Raw genomic sequence first — 22,380 nt, forward strand, 5'->3', positions numbered from 1 at the left:
TGACCATGTCAAAGGTTGCAGAGTGGACATGGAGGGATAATTCATCACAGTCAGAGAATGTTATTTGTGACTTTGGTTAGGACTGTTTTAGCACAATGGCAGTAGAAGAAATCTTAGATTGATTAAAATAGCACATTGTTAGAAAGAAAGGCACAATCTAAACGGACAGGGAATTTGGACTGATGTCAAAATCAGTTTCATTTTATGTATTTGGGTCACTGCTTACAAAAAAGGTAAGAGAGTACCGGAATGGTGAAATGCTTTAATTCTCTGTGGATCCTATGCCACTTTTTTAACCTGTCAGATTGGCGCATTCTTTCTGTTTGGGATTTTGGTTGAATTGTGCTAAAATCTGTTTAAATGTCTCCAGTGTCCCAGTTTTACAGAATTAAGAAGTTTGGCTTAAAAACATTCATGTGATCATCCTTTTAGTTTGTTCTTTCCATTTTTATCCTTTCTTGCTCTGACCTGTTTGTTCTCTTCCATGTTTTGCTTTCTTTTTTTTTCCTTTTTCCTCCACTCCCTGTTTCTGTCCTTTTTCTTTCCTAACTTTTTTCTGCTACCTCTCCATCTCTTTTTGCCTTTGTTTCCTCACTCTGATCTCTGCTCTGGGATCTGGCATTCCAGCCTTGGGTGACTGTGGAGTTCGCCTGTGTCTGCGTGCGTTTGCTCCGGATGCTCCGGTTTCCTCCCACAGTCCAAAGATGTGCAGGCTAGGTGGATTAACCATGGTAAATGTGCAGGGTTATGAGAGTAGGCATGGAGTTATGGGGCTGGGTGGGATGCTCTTTTGGAAAGTCACTGCGGACTCGATGGACAGAATGGCCTCCTTCTGCACTGTAGGGATTCTATGGTTCTCTCTCTGTCCTGATTCTGCTTTCTCCCTTCTGTCACTGCACCCTTCCTTCCTAACACCCTATATTTGCCCTCTTGCTCTGCCCTCTGTGTCTGCCTTTGCAACCCTCTATTTCAAGAATTGGTTTCCTAAAAGGTCAATAGTAAAATCTGAAGAAATAAGTAGTTCTACTTTGTCTTAACATTTTATAGTCCAGAGTCTCCAGCTCTTGGGCACAGCACCAACTAGTGAATCTCACAAGCTCATGTGCAACTTGTGAAACTGCTGCACTGTAATAAGATGCATTCAAAGGGCCCTTCAGCCCATTTAATCATCCTTCTAAAATACCAATCTTATAGCCGCTTAAATAACTCTAGTGGCTTAAAGAACATCTTGGTAACCAGTTCCGGCTGTTGATCTTTATCTGCATTAAGTAGTAACTCCAGGAGCTGGATTTTCTTTGCTACATAGGCTAGAAACAGGAGCCATGTCTATTTCTGTGTCAGACTTGCCTCCGGTGAAAAACTGACTGCAGCTCAGACTTTCAACAGCGTGAACCCTTAATATGGAGATGGGTTTCCTGTCCAATTCATCATAATATCCTTACAGTGTAGAAGGAGGCTGTTCAGCCCATCGATCCTGCACCAACGACAATTCCACCCAGGCACTATCCCCACAAGCCCATGTATTTACCCTGCTTGTTGCTTTGACACTGAGGGGCAATTTAGCATGACCAATCAACCTAACCCACATACCTTTGGGCTGCGGGAAGAAACTAGAGCACCCAGAATAAAACTGCGCAGACACAGGGCGAATGTGCAAACTCCACACAGTCACTCAAGGCCGGAATTGAACCCGGGTCCCTGGGCTGTGAGGTAGCAACTCTAACCACTGTGCTGCCCATTAAAGCAAGTGAAAGCAGAAATGGAGGCATATCACATGAAGTAGGGGACTATTCAGACATCCACGTCAGTTGTCCTGAGGGGAGAGAGTTTGTGACAAATACCTCTCTGCTGCACCATAGGGAAGTAAGATGTCATGGATGCCAGAGGAGTGGCACCCATGAGGGAGAGGCGAAAGGAGGGTGATGAGAGGAGGCCACCTCATCATGCAGCATGGGCACCTTTTTGGTTCAGTGTCATCTCTCTCTTCCTCCAATTTTTCTTCCTCTCTCGTCTCCTGCATCTCCTTCCATGAATTGCACCTTCCATGATCTCATTGTTCTCTCTGGGCATTATTTCATTGCCATTTGTGGGAGCTTCCTACATACAAATTAGCTGCTGTGTTTCCTACGCTTCAACATTAAATACGCTTTAAAAGTACTTAATTAGCTGTTAAATATTTTGAGTCATTCTGAAGTTATCAAGAGTGCAACTTTATTCTTTCCTATTGACCCTGAACCTATGACGTATTGTCCTACCATATCTGTAAATATTATTTCATGTTTGCATTCTCTATCAGAAAAAATTGCAGGAGGCCATTTGGTCCATGCAGACTCTCTGCAAGAGCGACTAAGCTAATCCCATTCCCCCACTTTTTCCCCATAGCCCTGAAATTCTTTTGTATTCGGGTGCTGATCCAGTTTTGTTTCAAAAGCCATGCCTGGATGTCCCTCCATCATATTCAGGATCGTAACCATTTGCTGAATGAAAAGATTTTTCCTACTTTATGCATTTTCTTAAGATCCCCTCAGACACCTGAGACTAGAAACCGAGCTTGCATAGTCCTATCTTACCAATCACCATTATCAGAATCCCACCCTTCTCAGGATCCCATTGTTCCCCTTGGCTGACTGCAAGTCTTGGATGCCACCTTGTATCACATTGGCCAGAACTATTTCAGTGTATCCAACTTGACCAGATTATTGTGTAACATTAACACAATGGAAGAGTAGGAGACAGATGCCAATTCGGCATAGATTAAAGATAAATAAATGCTCCATGCAAGACAGATTACTGACGCCCATTAACATATTTATTGATGTAATTCTTTAATTTCTAAAACATATTGGTAATAATCGTCTCTCTTTTAAATAACATGTCTGGCCCTCTGTATTTAGATACAAAGAAATGCTGAAATGGGGGAAGTGATGAGAAGGGAGCTCTATAGCAATGAGGAAAGCATGAAAAATGCATGTCATGGGAAGGTCACCCCAGCTGAAGGTGTTAGTGTGTTAAATAACAGGGCACTGCCACACAATGCCTCGTGTTGGATATTTTGCAATGGTTAAATGAGACGGTGGTGCATTGAGGTTCAGCATTCAGAGGGTTAATTGTGGGGCAGCAGACTGTGTCACATTGCTAGCCATCTTCTTGACAATAAATGAGTCCGATGCAGAGCTGGAGAGCATGAAATTAATGATTTCTCCCTGTATCTGATTTGCTGTATACAATAGCGTTTTAAATGTGAATCCGTGCCCTGCCGTGACAAGTTTCATTTCGGGAAATGGGGTTTCCAGAGGTTGAAAACGGACACTGATTTCTGGTGGGGTGTGTTTCAAAGAGGAGAATGGCAGAGCGAGAGAGATACAGTAAAATATAGCTACTAGATTTATTTGGCGGAAGAATACAGTACATTGAAGCCAAAAAAATAGTTTTGTCGTAGGAATACAGCAAGGGGGGGGGGGGGGGGGGGGAGAGAGCTGTGATGTCACAGCTTCTCGGACTTAACCAGTCAGGCAACCATACAGGCTACACTGCTTGTGCTGTGTGAAGAGAAAGAAAGGGAGCCTGCTGAGATGTCTGTCAGTAACCAGCCGCCTGCTCCTCGCACTGACTACAATGATCTCTGCAAAGCTAAGCCTGTCGATTGTTTCTCTGAGAAAGGTCCGTGCGTGCAACCTCAAAAGGACTGGAGCCTGTCTGAATGGGAATGGCAGAGAGCAGGGGAGCAACGCAATAATGAGCTGAAAGTTGAGTTGAGCTCAGCAGCATCGCCTCTAGCTAAAGACGGTCTCATTAAGCACGTTGCTCTCACTGATGAGGATAAACTGGGTTTCTTTGGAACGACAGAAGGAGGAAAGGAACAGAAGAACGCAGCTGGTGAGGCACAGTCTAAGGAATTCTTCAGAGGCTGGTCTGCTTCCCCTGCTAATCTGTGTGTCTCGGGCCAAAACGTGGGGGAAATGAATCCGGTCACAGATGCATGGAGTCCGGCTGCTGTGGGTAAGCAGATGAGTGCTGGGGATTATGGGACAGGTAAGGACGAGCCGGCAAAGAATGTGACGGAGAAGAGAACCGAGAAGAATGGGGCGCTGATAAGTTGTTCTGCTAATCCCAAACTGCCAAATCCATCTGCTGCACTTGATAATCCTGCCCAGAATATAAAGAAAGATGAGATTAGCGTATGGAACCCTAATTTTATACCAGATAATAAAACAGACTTGGGCTGCAAGCAAATGACAGGGTTTAAGGACAAAGGCAAGACCACGGTGTGTGAAATGGATCTTCATTCGAACCACATTCCCCCATATACCCTGACTATACAGAAGTCTGAAACTCCGACTATGGTGGATTATGAGCAAGATCTCCCTGATGTTGGCTCTTTAAGTGCGATTCCGGCATACAAGGAAGATGTGAACGTTGATTTGGTCACTGACGGTGTTCCCACCAGGGCTGCCCAGCAAAGGAAGGTGATGCGACGTGCCATGTCAGAATGTTCTCACTTATCTGTCCCAACGAGCTTTGGCATCGCTGAAAAATATCCAGAGCCCTCGCTGGGTGATTCGTTGGACTGGTCAACAAATAGCCCCAGCAGCCAAGTCGTGGCTACTGGTAGCAGAAAATGCCCAATGTCGCAGATGAAACGTTCGATGACCGTGGCAGAGGAGCAAATCCCAGATTACAGCCCCGGCACTGATCAAACTGCTGCCGAAGTGCAGCTTGACCAGCTTACTAACAAAGGACATGAGAAAGAGGGGAACAATGCAACCGATATCACTTCAGACATGAAAGGTGGTGTGACTGCTGCCTTTAACCATGGCAAGCTGGAAAAAATTCCCGAGTTCAGCAGCAATAAGATCCCAGAAGAAATGTTTCGCGGCAAAAATGAGCAAACCAGTGACTGCGCTGACCTTCAGAAGAACAGCTCACCAGGGGGCCCAGATCCAGCCCTTTCATTGGGAAAAGAAACAATTGAGGTCAATAATGTGCAGACATCTCCATTTTCCCAGCTGCAAGAAAAGCCACATGAGCCCATGTCGCTAAATTCCACTTTCATGGGGACCAGCTGCAACAGCAGTGCAATACCTCAGAAAATTGAAATGAGACATTACAAGCCTGAGCAGACAGCACTGAAGCCCCAAGGACTGGCACAGCCTAGTTTTCAGCAAGAAGCCGGGTGCAAGAAAAGTGATGCCATCTCCTTTTCAGCGCAACAGCAGCCCTCGGAGCCCAATGCTCCCCGCAACCCTGTCGAGAGCTCAAAGACAGGAGGAGGAAAGTGTGCAGCGCTAAGTCAAACCGCAGGTCAGAAGGGCAAAGAGCCAAACTCTGCTTCATCATGTGACTCTATCACGGCCACCAACAGTGAGCTGGAATCTGCACAAGGTGAGCAGAAAGGGGGCTTAAAAAAATTGGGGCTACAGATAGTATATAGGGTGACATAGTAGAATTATAAATGAGGCTTCTAATTCTTTACAAAATAATAATTTGAACAGTGAAAATGTTTCTTGAGGTGAGCCTAGCAGGATATGCTTCATCCATGCTTAAGGTTTGTGTTCCAGTGACTCCTGCTGGAATCTGTGTGTCTGTTGTGCATCTGGAAAGGATCAATTTTGGCTGAAACCTCTTGTATTGCAGAGACTCTTTACATTCACCTGTGTGGTGAAAAAATGGTTACTTGGATGAGAGACATCTGTAGAACCAAATGTATCAGAACTTCAGAGAGCACTGTTATAGAAATCATAACCTTGTGTATTGTATGAATGCCCATGGCAATCTGTTATATTTAGTAATTTCCACTCCATGATTTTCCGCAGTAAATTAATGTCATGTCCCCAGCTCAAATGGTTTCACTTATCACTTTGTAAGAGCTGTAACATTTCCCTGTGTCCCAGTGGTAGTCCCAATCCAAGCTTAAGTATGTTGATGCTTACTTATTTCCATTCTCTCAGGTAATTAGTGCTTCATTACACAGGCTAGCACCATATCATAGATGAAGACCTGGATTTGGGGACCCATCATTGTAATCTGATCACAGGCTGCTCCAATTGCAGCAACACAAGTGTTCTAAACCCGACAGACTAGAAGATCCTAATTGCACTCGCTATGTTGAGTTAGCCGATTATCAGTCTGGGCACCAAATGGGAGTATTAGAAATGATATGATTTATTATTGCCACATGTATTAGTATACAGTGTAAAGTATTGTTTCATGCACGCTGTACAGACAAAGCATTCCGTTCATAGAGAAGGAAAGGAGTGGGTGCAGAATGGCTCAGTATTTCTTGGCTAGTGATGAAAGAAAAAGACCAGATTCTTGCCCTTAATCTCTATTCAGTGTGCCCTGCTTGATAGAGGAGATCAGATGAGCATTGAATTGGATTTCGATGTGATGCCACCCACAATCAAATAGTCTGCTTGCAATCCATTGCCTCCTGTTAAGAATGGCCACTTGTATGAGATGCGGATGGGAGCAATAGGGATCTGCAGAGGAGGCAGGAAGAAGTTGGGGAAGGAAAGTATTCCATATTCATCTTATTGAGAGTTACTACCTCCTATTGTTCAAAAGTGGCAGCTTCATTGGTGAAATTGTGTTTCTGGGAGGCTGAGCTTATTGAGCTGGGATATAAATAGTTGTAGGTGTTTAGTATTCCATGTCTCTCCCATGTAAATTACCATGGTTTATTTCATAAGTCAGGGACAGTTCGTTGAAAATCTACATGAGCTTGACTACATGACTCACAAATTCCAAACCCATTTTTAATCCACTTGAACAAACTTTGTTTGATGAATGTCTGACCTGTCATTAGACCTAAAACACCCTGTCATATGGATCACCAGCAATGTGAAATGTTACTTAACCTTGTGGGATAACCCTGTAATCAGTGAAAGGACCAGTGCTATCCAACCAGTTATGCACGCAGTTCAATGGAACAATACCACAGGCAGGCTGTAGTGTCAGGTTTAACCATTAGAGTGCAGTCATGTTTTTTGTTTTGCAGAAGTATGGAAAAGCTTTGTTTCATTGAGATAATGCAGCAATTGAAAAAAATCAGGCAGTTGTATTTCCAAGCATTTCACACGGATCTGTTGCAGAAACTATTGCCAGCGCAAAAACATATTGGTGCCATTAAGTGGTTGGATCCGTCAAATAGTGCAGCAGTTTCTTTGTGTGGGAACCCTCTGCAAGTAGTTGACACTCCCAGAGACCCTGCTTTCTGCAAATATTGATGCCTTCTGGAGATCCCCTTCCTTTGCAAATATTAAAGCTATCCTGGAAATCTCTCTTTTTGCAAATATTGACACACATTGAGACCTCCACCTTCTGAACAAAGATGTTCTCCTGGAGACCTCCGCTCTCTGTACAATGTTGATCTCCCACAAACTCCCAGCCTCTATACAAATATTGATGCTGTCTTGGAGACCCCTCCTCGGTCTAGACAAATGTTGAGGCTCTCCCAAAGACCTCCTCCTTTATGTAAATATTGAACCTTTCCCAGAGATCCCCTTCATGCAAATATTGACGTTCTTTTGGAAATTCTCCTCCCTCTGCAAGTATTGATGTCTCCTGGGGACCCTCACCCTTCCAATAAATATTGATGATCTCAAAAGAGTTCTCCCCTCTGCAAATACTAGCAGTCTCCTTGGGAAATAGTGGACTTTTTCTTCTGCAAGATATTGAGAGCTACTAAAAGGAATTTTTTTTATTCATTCATGAGACACGGGTGTCGCTGGCTGGCCAGCATTTATTGCCCATCCTTGGTTGCCCTTGTTCAGAGGGCTTTTGAGAGTCAACCACATTGCTGTGGCTCTGGACTCGCTTGTAAGCCAGCCCAGGTAAGGATAGCCGATTTCCTTCCCTAAAGGACATTAGTGAACTAGATGGGTTTTCCGACAGTCAACAATAGTTTCATGGTCATCAGCAGATTCTTAATTCCAGATTTTTTTTTATTGAATTCAAATTCCACCATCTGCTGTGGCGGGATTCAAACCTGGGTCCCCAGAACGTGAGCTGAGTTTCTGGGTTAATAGTCTATCAATAATACCACTTGGCCATTGCCTCCCCTTCAGCTCCATTATTGCAGAAAATGGTTTACTACTATCTTATAGTAATAACCAACTAATTGGTTAAATGCAGAAGGACTTCAGAGCTCTTGAAGCTTGTGGTGCATGGTATGGCCATGTCAAATGGTTAGAAATCTGATCTCCTAAACCTGGCAACCCCTCATGGATCCCCTGTGTTCAGCGTACTATAGTTTGAAAACATTGGGTTAAGTTGAGGGAGGGGGCCTCTGGGCTAGCATCAATATTTACATAGCATGAGGAGGTCCTTGGGAAAGCTTCAATATTTATATAGAGGAAGAGGTGTCTCCAGGAGAACTTAAGTATTTGTACAGAGGGAGGGAGTTTCTTGGGAGCAGCATTATTACAGGGGAAGAGTCTCTAAGTGGGCATCTATATTTGTGCAAAGGTAGAACCTGGAGAGTATCACTTTTTGTACAGAAGGTGGGACTGCAACAAATTTAGGATTGTAGGAACCAGGTAAATGCATCTGATCTTTTTTCAAAGTAACAGTACTCATCCAAGATTTTAAAATTAAAAGTATTTGTGAAAAGTGGAATTAATAATAAGTTGCTATCTTAACTGATTCATGGAGCATATGTAATGTGTATGACTTGTTTTTTTTTGTCTTTTAGGGTATGACTTGTTATTGAGCTGTACCATTTGTCAAGATTCCAATTACTCATTCGGTTCTGTGTTTACTTGGCTGATTGCAGCTGATTGTAGTACGGTCATTATAATTGACCTTAGCTTCTTGGACTAGAGTTGCTCAGAATTGGCCACATTTTCTGATGACCATCCACTTACTTCCCTGCTGGAGAATCCATGTGTAGAGACCAGAGTGAACCTGGTTGTGATGCTATCCATGGAAAAATAACCTGTGGCTGATGAGCTCAGGAATGAGGGCAACAGAAAGTGGGAGGGCCTAAAAGCTCTTAAGCTCTCTTGGGTCACTGTCTGTGTGGAGTCTGCACGTTCTACCTGTGTCTGCGTGGGTTTCCTCCGGGTGCTCCGATTTCCTCCCACAGTCTGAAAGACGTGCTGGTTAGGTGCATTGACCCGAACAGGCGCCGGAGTATGGTGACGAGGGGAATTTCACAGTAACTTCATTGCAGTGTTAATGTAAGCCTTACTTGTGACTAATAAATAAATAAACTTTTTTATAAATAAATAAACTGGGACCAACGTCTTTGTGGGAGCTTTTGCTAATTCTATTGGGGTGTATTTAAACTAGTGTGGCGGGGGATTGGATCCCAGGAGTAGGATCAAATAGGTCAGATTCAGAACAGGAAAATGGAAGTCAAACATTAGCTAGTGATATAGAAGATGTAGTGATAGACTTGGAATTACAGGAGAAGTAAAGTTTAAAAAGTGCCCAGCAAGAAAAATTGACCTGGTTAAACTGCTTATACACTTCAATGCAAGGATTATTACAAGCAAGGTAGATGATTTCATTTATTATTGTCATATGTATTGGTATACAGTGAAAAGTATTGTTTCATGCGTGTTATTCAGACAAAGCATAATGTTCATATAATACATAGAGGAGAAGAAAGGAGAAGGTGTAGAATGTAGTGTCACAGTCATAGCTAGGGTGTAGAGAAAGATCAACTTAATATAAGGTGAGTCCTTAATATAACTTGAGATAACATCAGAGAAGAAGCTATTCTTGAGTTGGTTTGTACGTGATCTCAGACTTTTGTATCTTTTTCCCAACGGAAGAAGATGGAAGAGAGTCCATCTGGGGTGTATGGGGTCCTTGATTAAGCTGGCTACTTTTCTGAGGCAACGGGAAGTGTAGACGGAGCCGATGGATGGGATGTTGGTTTGTGTGATGGGCTGGGCTACATTCACAACCCTTTGTAGTTTCTTGTGGTCGAAGCAGGAGCCATACCAAGCTGTGATACATCCAGAAAGGATGCTTTCAATGGTGTATCTGTAAAAAAATTGGTGAGAGTTGTAGCAGACATGCCAAATTTCCTTAGCCTCCTGAGAAAGTAGAGGCATTGGTGGGCTTTCTTAACTATAACATCGGCGTGGAGGGAACAGGACAGGTTGTTGGTGATCTGGACACCTAGAAACCTGAAACTCTCGACCATTTCCACATCGTCTCTGTTGATGGAGACAGGGGCATGTCCTCCACTATGCTTCCTGAAATCGATGTTTTACCAATATATTACTGGTAAAAAGTTGGTTAAGGAAAAGGCGGGACCTATTAGACATGATGAAGAGAACTTGTGGTTAGATGCAGAGGCTGTGGGAAGGGTTATGAATGAACATTGTGCTTGTGTTTACAAAGGAAAGGGACGATGCAGATGTAGTAGTCTAGGAGGAACACTGAATTATTGGACGGGATAATCATAGAGAGAGGAAATACTTGAAGGGTTGGAATCCTTGAAAGTTGATAAGTTGCAAGGGCCAGATGGATTATTTCTGGGGCTGCTGAAGGAGGTCAGGGAGGAGATAGCAGATGCTCTGAGGAAGATTTTCCAATCCTCACTAGATACAGGAGAGGTACCGGAGGACTGGGGCTCTCAGCCACATCTGACCCATCCCCCGGGCCACTGCTCTCATCCACTGCCCTCCCTCCCAGATTGAGGAAGTGACAAGGAAGGTGAATGAAGGTAATGCAGTGAATGTTGTGTACATGGATTTTAGCAAGGCGTTTGACAAAGTCCCACATAGCAGATGGGTCAAAAAAATAAAAGCCCGTGGGATACAGGGTAATGTGGCAAGCTGGATAAAATGTTGGCTTAGTAACAGGAAATAAAGGGCTATGGTCGATGGATGCTCTTGTGAATGGAAAGTTGTTTCAAGTGGTGTTCCACAGGGCTCTGTGTTGGGACCCTTACTGTTTGTGTTGTATATTAACTATTTGGATGTGAACGTGGGGGGCATAGAATATAAAAATAAGGATTTAATGTTGGAATTGTATAAAACTGGTGAGGTTACAACTGAGTATTGTGTGCAGTTTTAGTCACCACATTACAGGAAGAATGTAATTGCTCTGGTGACAGTGCAGAGGAGATTTACATGAATGTTGCCAGGGTTGGAAAAGTGTAGCTGAGAGGAGAGATTGGGTAGGTAGGGGTTATTTTCCTTGGAACAAAGAAGGTTGAGGGGTGACTTGGTTGAGGTGTACAAAATTATGAGGGGATGAGATAGAGTGGACAGGATAAAATTGTTTCCCTTGGTGGAGAATTCTAGAACCAGGGGACATAGATTCAAGATAAGTCGCAGATGATGTAGAGTGGACATGAGGAAGAACTTTCTTATGCAGAGTGTAGAGGGTGTCTCGAATTTGCTCTCCAAGTTGGTGCTGGAGACAGAGACCCTAAACCACCTGGATCTGCACCTTAACTGCTGTAAGCTACAGGGCTGTGGACTTGCGCAGGAAGATGGAATTAGGAGGGGCACCTGGATGTCCTTGGACTGGCATGCATTAGATGGGCAGAATGGCCTCCCTCTGTACTGTAACTTTTCTAAGGTTATAATTGATTCTCCCCTTCCAAGTAGTATCTTTACAACCAACTTTGACCACACTTTGTAGCCAGACAAAAAAATGTCTGGCCCTTCATTAAGGGGCAGCACGGTGGCAAAGTGGTTAGCACTGCTGCCTCACAGCGCCAGGGTCCCGGGTTCGATTCCTGGCTTGGGTCACTGTCTGTGCGGAGTCTGCATGTTCTCCCCATATCTGCGTTGGTTTCTGCTGGGTGCTCCGGTTTCCTCCCACAGTCTGAAAGATGTGCTGGTTAGGTGCATTGACCATTCTAAATTCTCCCCCAGTGTACCCAAACAGGTGCCAGAGTGTGGCGACTCGGGGATTTTCACAGTAACTTCATTGCAGTGTTAATGTAAGCCTACTTGTGACTAATAAATAAACTTCAGCTTTAAAGAATCCAAGAAATAATCTATGATAAATACTGCCCTTTGAGTGCTATTAATAATTGATAGTTGTCATGAGATGGAAACCTTTTAAAATGCCTTTTAATCTTGGTTCTTGTGTGATGTGGAGCAGCTTCGCTGAATGAAAATACAATGTCTGCATTAAACTACTTGGCGTTATGAAAGGTTTCATTTATGTCTGATTAGTTGACACTCTTAATGGTCAGCCTTAATGCAATTTGAGTAAGCTGGCAAGCAAGGACTGTAACATAATTCATTAGACAAAGCTTTTTATATTAAATGTAACAGCAGTTTGTTATTATGGACCACTGATGTACAAAGTAAAGGAGAAGAATTTGACATGAACACGCATCTCTGCTTATGTTAGATCCTAAATTGACTACCGTGGGTGGCACGGTAGCACAGTGGTTAGCACTGCTGCTTCACAGCTCCAGGGACCTGGGTTCGATTCCCAGCTTGGATCACTGTCTGTGTGGAGTTTGCACATTCTCCTCGTGTCTGTGTGGGTTTCCTCCGGGTGCTCCGGTTTCCTCCCACAGTCCAAAGATGTGCGGGTTAGGTTGATTGGCCATGCTAAGATTACCCCTTAGAATCCTGAGATGCGTAGGTTAGAGGGATTAGCGGGTAAATGTGTAGGGATATGGGGGTAGGGCCTGGGTGGGATTGTGGTCGGTGCAGACTCGATGGGCCGAATGGCCTCTTTCTATACTGTAGGGTTTCTATGATTCTATGACTATTCCAATGTTCTCCTTTCTGGCTTTCCATCATCTACCCTCCATAAACTTGAGCTCCTGCAAAACTTTGCTGCCTGTATCCTACCTTGCATCAAATTATATTTACCCATCACCTAGTGCTAGCTGACTGACATTTTCTGTTCCAGAAATGTCTAGATTTTACAGTTCTCATCCTAATATTTAAGTTCTCATGGCCTCAGACCCTGCCATCTGTGTAACTTCCACCAGCCTGAAAGCTCTTTCCAAACTCGTCCTTTCCAGAGCTATGGCCTGTTTATATTTCCCACGTCTTTCACCCCACCATTGGAGACTGTGCCATCAGCCACCTTGGCCTCATCATCTGGAATTTCCTCCCTTAACATCTCCACTTCTCTTCCTTTAAGACATTAGGAGTAGCAGGTAATAACTAGCATTTATATAGCACCTTTAATGAAGGAAAAACCCAAGGAACCTCAGAGAATAAGGAAAAAAATAGCTGAACAAAATGCAAACTGAACCTAAAGTAGATAATGGTCTTCCACACAATCTCCATGATCAATATGGCCCAACCTCCATTCCCAAAATCTCCAACAGATCTCTTCAAGAACAAACACTTCACAATGTAAACTCTTGGGCTCAAGCAAGAGCCAGAACTGTAATTAGAAGTAGACATGTGGGGTGGAATCTTATTTGGAGGTGGCAGCTCTGAAGCCTAGTTACCACCTTTCCGCTAAATAGTCAGGCTGTCTATTCCCACCCATCTGCCCATACAAAATGTTTTATGGCATGGGCAGCATATTAGCAGGGTCCATTGGCTTGGTGACGAGCCTAATTGGCCCTTAATTTACTTGAATATCGCAGGTGGGCTGCCAATCTCGGAACACCCCCTCCCCCCAGTGTAATGGGTGGGAAGGTGCTGACGTGTGTCCGATGTCCAAAGATGTGTAGGTCAGGTTGATTGGACATGCTAAATTGACCCTAGTATCAGGGGATTAACGGTGGGGTTACGGGAATAGGATCTGGGTGGAATTGTGGTTGGTGCAGACTCGATGGGCTGAATGGCCTCCTTCTAGAACTGTAGGGATTCTATGACATACCTCCCATTGAAAAAAACACCTGATGGGCTGTATTTTATACGCCCCTGTGTTTTTCCCAAATGCAGAGACAAGAAGCTGTTTCGCTCAAACTGCCAGACCTAGCTCTTTGTCAGTCAACAAAAAGCACCAACTGTCTTCCTTAGAGGAGAGACAAAGAGTGCTAAGATGTACTATGCGTTGGTTAAAAAGCATTGCTGATGCAGACATGAGTTTCTTCTGTGGCAGAGAATGGTCAGCAATTGAATACAGAATGAATTGGAGACAGAATCTCAGAAAGAAGTTGCACAAAGTTTTACATACGCCGGTACAATACCTTCAAGGATCTAATCTTTGAATTACTGTATCACATAACTACATTTGCGTCATTGACAGTTGTATGTCCAACCTTTAAGGCCCACTCAGCTTGCTGCTTACTCATCCTCCCTCTAACCTATTCCAGACATTACATATACACACATACTTTGAGGCCTATTAACTCAGTATTTTTCATCTTTGGACCTTAACCCCTCCACTTTGTACAATTAAAAGAGCTGAGAGAAGCTTAAAGAAAACACATTCTTTTTTGCTCTCAGTAATTAGCAAAGGGCATATCTTTGTGTTCCATGCTTATTCGACATTTCCCCTTGCCTCCCCAAAACAGTGATTCATACTGGAGCACAGATACGTAGGTGCCAGTGTGCAAGGTGCATTTCTAGATCGTGGTCCCAGGACAGGAACCTCAGTTGATTCTTTCTCACCACTTCCTTATCCCTTCCTACCCAGTTGCAGCTCCTCTCTACCAGGGATAAAACCTGTGATTTAAAAACAGCAAATCCTGGATAAACCCAACAGGTCTGGCAGCATTTGTGAAGAGAAACAATGTTTTGAATCCAATATGACTTCTTCAGAACTGTTGAACTGAACATGGATCGTAGTGTTCAGTGCAACCATGGTAATATATACATTCATTCAAATGAGTTTTGTGATCAGAACAAAATTCTCATTTTTATTTTCAAATCCATCATGATCTCATCCCTCTCTGTATCCATTATCTCCAGGTTCACAGCTTTGGTGTGTGTCTTCAATTGCCTATGCCCTAAGCTCAGGAATTCCCCCCTCTAAAGACTAAACCACTCTTTTTTTCCTTTAAGATGTGTTCCTTAAAACCTGCTTCTTTAACCAAGCTTTTGACCGTCTCCCCTGTGTTACCTTATGTGGCTCAATGTACAATTTTTCTTTATACAGTTCTTTGTGATGTTGTATCATGTTAAAGTTGCGATATAAATACAAGTTGTTGAATATTTAAATGTAAGAATCATCACATTAAATTACAATCTTTCTGAATTCAATGATGAATGCAGGGCATTCTGCATCTGTTATGTGTTTTGGACAGTGATGTGATCAGTGAGCATGGAACCGGAAAGCCATTTGGACATAATAGCCATTCAACGTTGATACTTTTTTGATGGTATTGGCTGAGAGAACTCACCAGCAGAATCCTCAACTCGTGCCATAGAATTTAGTGTCCACCTGAACAGGCAAATAAGGCCACAGGGTTTCAGGTCTGGAGCGTTTTTGACAATGCAGCACATGTTTAGTCATGTCCAAAAGTTGGGTTCAAGTCCACAATCTCCAAACCAAATGTTTGGTATCCTACCAACTGTCTGGCTGAGGTCTTCCATTAAAGAAGAAAATTTTACAACTCCTCCAATCAGTTGGTAGTTAAGTACACTAGTGGTAATAGCAGATGCACTAGTGGTAATTTACCAGAATTCGCTGGACTCTGGAGTGGTTCCCGCAGATTGGAAAACAGCAAATGTGACGGCACTGTTTAAAAAAGGAGGTAGACAAAAGGCGGGTAACTATAGGCCAGTTACCTTAACTTCTGTAGTAGGGAAAATGTTTGAATCTATCATCAAGGAAGAAATAGCGAGACATCTGGATGTAAATTGTCCCATTGGTAAGACGCAGCATGGGTTCATGAAGGAAAGGTCATGTTTGGCTAATTTGGTGGAATTCTTTGAGAACATTACATGTGCAGTGGACAATGGGGAACCTGTGGATGTGGTGTATCTGAATTTCCAGAAGGCATTTGACAAGGTGCCGCACCAAAGACTGCTACGTAAGATAAAGGTGCACGGTGTTGCGGTTAATGTATTAGCATGGATAGAGGATTGGTTAACTAACAGAAAGCAAAGAGTGGGGGTAAATGGGTGTTTTTCTGGTTGGCGATCAGTGACTAGTGGTGTGCCTCAGGGATCAGTGTTGGGACCGCAATTGTTTATGATTTACTTGGATGATTTGGAGTTGGGGACCAAGTGTAGTGTGTCAAAATTCGCAGATGACACTAAGATGGGTGGCAGAGCAGAGTGTGCAGAGGACGCTGAAAGTTTGCAAAGGGATATAGATAGTCTAAATGAGTGGGCGAAGGTCTGACAGATGGAGTACAATGTTGGTAAATGTGAGGTCACCCATTTTGGTAGGAATAACAGCAAAATGGACTATTATTTAAATGGTAAAAAATTGCAGCATACTGCTGTGCAGAGGGACCTGGGTGTCCTTGTGCAGGAATCTCAAGGAGTTGGTTTGCAGGTGCAGCAGGTAATTAAGAAGGCAAATGGAATTTTGTCCTTTATTGCTAGAGGGATGGAGTTTAAAAACACCGAGGTTATGTTGCAGCTGTATAAGGTAGTGGTGAGGCCACACCTGGAGTACTGTGTACAGTTTTGGTCTCCTTACTTGAGAAAGGATATACTGGTACTGGAGGGTGTGCAGAGGAGATTCACTAGGTTGATTCCGGAGTTGAGGGGGTTGGCTTATGAGGAGAGACTGAGTGGACTGGGACTATACTCATTGGAATTCAGAAGAATGAAGGGGAGATCTTGTAGAAACATGTAAGATTGTGAAGGGAATAGATGAGATAAATGCAGGGAAGTTGTTTCCACTGGTGGGTGAAACTAGAACTAGGGGGCATAGCCTCAAAATAAGAGGAAGCAGATTTAGGACTGAGTTGAGGAGGAACTTCTTCACACAAAGGGTTGTGAATCTGTGGAATTCCCTGTCCAGTGAAGCAGTTGAGGCTACCTCATTGAATGTTTTTAAGGTAAGGATAGATAAATTTTTGAACAGTAAAGGAATTAAGGGTTATGGTGAGCGGGAGGATAAGTGGAGCTGAGTCCACGAAAAGATCAGCCATGATCTTATTGAATGACGGAGCAGGCTCGAGGGGCCAGATGGCCTACTCCTGCTCCTAGTTCTTATGTTCCTAAGTTCTAGTTCTTAAGTGCATGACTTGATGTGAGTCTAAATTACATGGGCTCAAAGGGTGTCAGTTTCAATCCTCAGACTGTGCTGTTAGTTGATCTGTCAAGGCAAATTTTGAAGTCCTGCCATTAGGCACATTGTGTCTATGCAAGGAAAGGATTAAAAGATCAGTTGGACAAAAACGGAATCGCATTGATCTCTGATGCCTCCCACATCAAATAGCTTGCCAATGCTGTGTATACTACTATGTGATGTAGACTAGGGGACTACTGGCAGCTTATCTCATCTAGGTAAAATATGTTGGAATAAACTGTACCTCCAATATACCCAGCGCAAAATTAAAGGACCTAGTTTCAGATCTGTATTGTAATATAACAGATTATTCATAGTTCATGTAACTAAAGGGCAGCACAAGAGTAGGTGCCTTTGTTCTACTGTAGTACTGAGACAGTGTGGCACCTTTTAGATGAAACATTATAGTGACGATCCGTTTGTCTGTTCAGATGGACTTGGTATACCATTGCTGTCTTTGAAAAAGTGTTCTGTTCAATCAACATCACTGAAACAGTAATTAATCATTTGTCTCATTTACTTTGGGATCTTGCTGTGTGGAAACTGGCTGCCACATTTGGCTATATAAAATGACCACATTCTTCATAAAGTGCTTTGGGGTATCTTGAATAAAAACATTAAATAACATTATACCAGCTGCAACTCAGTGGCAGTACTCTCTTCGAGTCAGATAGGTGGGTTTAATTGGCTTTAATTACTTCTAAATGTTATTTTATATTATTATAAGTTTATAGAATCAAGTTTATGTATTTGTTCTAAAGTAATATTTCTTGCTTTACAATTATTCCTCTGATAGAGAATGGGCAGCAGTGTAGAGATAGTCAAGTTATCATGGTTGGATGCTACTTCAATGGTAGAAATGTCTGGCAGAAGCTTTCATAGGGAGAAAGATTTTGCATAAACATTTTGACAGTGGGTATAACAACATTTAACAAAATCGCTTGAGTGATCTGAGCACTGTTTTTCCTGGCCTGTGCTGAGTTAACACCCAGCCAGAGAGCATTTATGATTCCACAGTTGGCCCCATAAAGAGAGAAAGAAATGAACCAGGTTTCTTACTCCTGTTGCCTATTTAGTGAGTCTTACTGGAAGTACATGTTTGAATATCAAATGAGCATAGAATTAGGTTTGGCCGTGATTCCCAAAACTGTCTTCCAAAACTCATTAGTGAAACTTCGATGTGCAGGGGGTACGACTTCCTTTAGTTGCCTCTGTCTGTGGACTGTATCCTAAGAAGAACCTGCTCACTCAGAAGAAAATTAGGGGATAGAATCTCTCAATTGTTAGGTGGGTTTTAGTCATATGCTATCTATTGATATTCTGTAAAGAAGGTGGTGGTGCTATGATATTGATGCTGGATTAGTAATCCAGAGACCCAGGATAATCCTCTGGGAATCTGGGTTGGAATTTAAACTCAATAAAACATCTGAATTAAAAATCTAATGCTGACCATGAAACCAATGTTGATTGTTGTAAAAACCCAACTAATGTCCATTAGAGAAGGAAACCTGCTGGCCTACATGTAACTTCAGATCCACAGCAATGTGGTTGACTCTTAAATGCCCTTTGAAATGGCCTAGCTAGCCACTCGGTTGTATTCAGATGCTACAAAGGAAACACAAAGGAATGAAACTGGACAGGCCACCGTCATTGACCTAGAAATGACAATGGTAAATCTAGCCCTGTCGATCCTGCAAAGTCCTCCTTACTAACATCTGGGGGGCTTGTACCAGAGTTGGGAGAGCTGTCTCACAGACTAGCCAAGCAACAGCCTGATGTAGTCTATTCCCAGAATCATACCTTACAGATAATATCCCAGATGCCACCATCACTATTCCTGGCTATGTTCTGTCTCACTGGCAGGACAGACACAGCAGAGGTGGCGGCGGCACAATGGTATACGGGAGGGAGGGAGTTGCTCAACATCGACTCTGGACCCCATGAAGCATCATGGCACAAGGTCATACGTGGGCAAGGAAACCTCCTGCTGATTAGCACGTACCACCCCCCTCAGCTGATGAATCAGTACTCTACTACATTGAATGCCACTTGGAGGAAACATTGAGGGTGGCATGGGCGCAGAATGTACTCTTGGTGGAGGACTTTAATGTCCATCATCAAGAGTGGCTTGGTGGTGCCACAACAGACTGAGCTGGCCAGGTCCTAAAGGACACAGCTGCTAAACTGGGACTGCAGCAGGTGGTGAAGAATCCAACAAGAGGGAAAAACATACTTGATCTCACCCTCATCAACCTGCCTGCTGCAGATGCTGATAACAGTATTGGTAGGAGTGACCACCACACAGTCCTTGTGGAGACAAAGTCCTGTCTTAATTTTGAGAATACCCTCTATCATGTTGTGTGGCACAACCACCGTGCTAAATGGGATAGACTTTGAACAGATCTAGCAGCTCAAGTCTGTGCATTTAAAAGGTGCACTGGGTCATCAGCAGCAACAGAATTGTACTCAACCACAATCTGTAACCTCATGGCCTGGTATATCCCCACTCTACCATTACCACCAAGTCAGTGGATCAACCCTGGTTCAATGTAGAGTGCAGAAGGCAGATCTGGGCTAGCCAAATAAATAGTGTGGCTACCAGCACAGGGAACCATGTGGTGACTAACTCATCTCCTGATCCCCTAAAGCCCTCGTCCCTACAAAGGCTGCCCACCATCTACAAAACACAAGTCAGGAGTATAACTGGACATTCTCCACTTGCCTCAATGAGTGCAGCTCCAACAACACTCAAGAAGCTTGACGTTATCAAGAACAAAGTAGCACGCTTGATTGCTACTCCTTTTACAAATATTCAATCCCTCCACTACCAATAAACAGTGGCAAATGTGTGTACCATCTACAAGATGCACTGCAGGAGGTTCCTTAGGCAGCATCTTCCAAACCCACAGCTACTACCATCTAGAAAGACAAAAGCAGCAGAGACCTGGGAACACCATGACCTGGAGGTTCCCCTCCAAGTCACTGACTAACCTGACTTGGAAATATATTGATGTTCCTTCACTGTCACTGGGTCAAAATCTGGAGCTCACTCCCTAACAGCACTGTGGATGCACCTTAGGGACTGTGGCGGTTCAAGAAGGCAGCACACTACCACCTTCTGAAGGACAGCTAGGGATGGACAATAAGTGCTGGTCCAGCCAGCGACGCCGAGATCCCGAAATTGAACATTAAAAAAATCCTGCTGTGTAAAATGGTGCAGATGTAGTTTGAAGCAATAATTCAATGCATTATAATTACTCTAATGCTATTTATTTGCTGGTTGAGGTTTTACAGGTATTAGGAAAGGGGGAGAGAGGGGAAGAGTTAAAACATCATTGGAAATGGAAATTTTTCTGATCTCATTCTGCCTGGCCTCATTATTTATGCATCATGAGAGGCAGACAAAAGCTTAGCCTTTGAAATTCAGTTCCCTCGAGAACATTGCAAACTTCATTATTAAGATGAAAAATGCAAATAAACTAATTGATGCACACATCACTGCTCCACTATTGCCCCTACTATCACCACCAATGCATTTCCAATGCATTTGTATATATTTTGTTTGGGAATGGTTTTTAATCATCATCTGAAGGTGTAACTCTTGCCGAGATACAGTTTCACAGGAAACCAGCAGCATTACATTTCCTAGCCCAATTAACTATTCCTTTTGGCAGTTGTGGATATTGGCTAATTCAGCTGGCTATCACAGCCAAGTTCAGTCATGCCTTGGCATGGCATACCTTTTCCAGCAGGAGTCACTAGATAAAGATCGGGCATTGGAATTCTCTGCAGCAGCATGATGAGTCTGAATTGGAGTGCCATACTGCCATTCTGGCTGAGATTAGCTAACTAAGCAGCTTGCATTTATATAGCACCATTAACGGTAAGATGCCCCAAGGCACTTCATAGGAGCTTTATCATAAAGTTTGACACAATGCTACATAAGGTGACCTAAAGTTTGGTCAAAGAGTTAGATTTTAAGATGCATCTCAAAGCGGCAAGGCTTAGGGTGGGAATTTCAGGGAATGCAAGACAAATTTGTGGGCTTCAGCTGAAGGAGGACTTCCAAATATTGTATCACTTCATAGACTATAATAAGTTCCCCCTCTTTGGTGATACTTGATGTGTTTATCCTTACTGCACAGTAAGAAGTCTCACAACACCAGGTTAAAGTCCAACAGGTTTATTTGGTAGCAAAAGCCAGTAGCTTTCAGAGCGCTGCTCCTTCGTCAGGTCATTTAGTCCTTATTGTACTGGTTTCCTGTGCATTGATACCCAAACCCTTGAATCATGTGATAGTACTCGTATCTGAACATCTCATTCTCCTCATCATTAATGCAATAGAGTTAGAGGCTATATCAACATTAGGTTATATAGGTGGATGGAAGTAATGGGATAAGAGATACAGAAAAAAGTGAGTACAGAGAATTAAGACTGTTGCTTATCTGGAAGATAAAAACCTTCAGAGGCTGGCTGGTCCTCAGCCTGTTTCCATGCTGTGATTTCTGTATCCTTGCTCCTACTGAGGCCAACTTTGCCCCAATTGAAATTAGCTGATGGCTTACTGACTGAGGATCCAATCTGCATACAGGTTTCACCAGATGAACTGATGGGTGGAATTCAGTCGACTACATTTTAAAGTGATAATGTCCTGTACAGCAAAAGACAATTGGTTGGAAGCATGCTCTGTATACATGAGTCTGTGTCTTTTTATTAGTGCTTTGGATGTGAGCATGACTGCAAAGGCTAGCATTATTCCTTAGCCCTAGATGCCCTTGCTGAATGGAACAACGCAGGCCATATAGTGAAGGTATTCTTAGTGTGATTAGTTAGGGAGTTCTCGGATTTTGACCCAATAACCATGAAGGAATGGGAATCTATATGTATATGTTAGGACAGTATGTGATTTGGAGAGACACTTGAAGATGATGGTGTTCCTATTCATCTGCACCCTTACCCTTCTGAGTGGTGGAGAAGGCTGCCAAAGAAACATTGATGGGTTAGTGCAGTACATCCTGTTGATAGCACACACTGCACCCAACTTGTGCTGATGTTTACAATGGTCTCCCGGAATGTGCCCAACTAAAACAGCAAGAATTCACGGCAAGAGCTAAAATATTTGGCCTTTCAATTTCACAGATTGCATTGTGCTTTTTCTTTTAAATATCTACAGCCAAACCAGAAGAACCATCAGCTGAAGGCATGACTGGAACAGAAAGTGCTGTAACCTCCAAAGAACGCCCACTGAGCACAGATACAAAGGGAAAGGTAGGCATATGTCCCAGCTACAAA

General features: G+C 43.2%; 1 protein-coding gene across 6 annotated transcripts in view; it reads left to right on the top strand.

The window, feature by feature from the left end:
- The window catches only part of LOC144495654 (uncharacterized), a 361,405-nt gene that overhangs the window by 272,918 nt on the left and 66,107 nt on the right, over window positions 1-22,380 (top strand). For 4 of the 6 annotated variants that reach the window (XM_078215920.1, XM_078215921.1, XM_078215918.1 and 1 more), the window contains one exon: window positions 22,262-22,356. In XM_078215920.1, the coding sequence (XP_078072046.1) occupies window positions 22,262-22,356 (95 nt within the window). Of the gene's footprint in view, window positions 1-22,255; window positions 22,357-22,380 lie in introns of all 6 variants that reach the window. The other 2 variants (XM_078215916.1, XM_078215917.1) reach the window with 1 other exon arrangement.

Source organism: Mustelus asterias, chromosome 7 (assembly GCF_964213995.1).
Source record: "Mustelus asterias chromosome 7, sMusAst1.hap1.1, whole genome shotgun sequence".
NCBI lineage: Eukaryota > Metazoa > Chordata > Chondrichthyes > Carcharhiniformes > Triakidae > Mustelus > Mustelus asterias.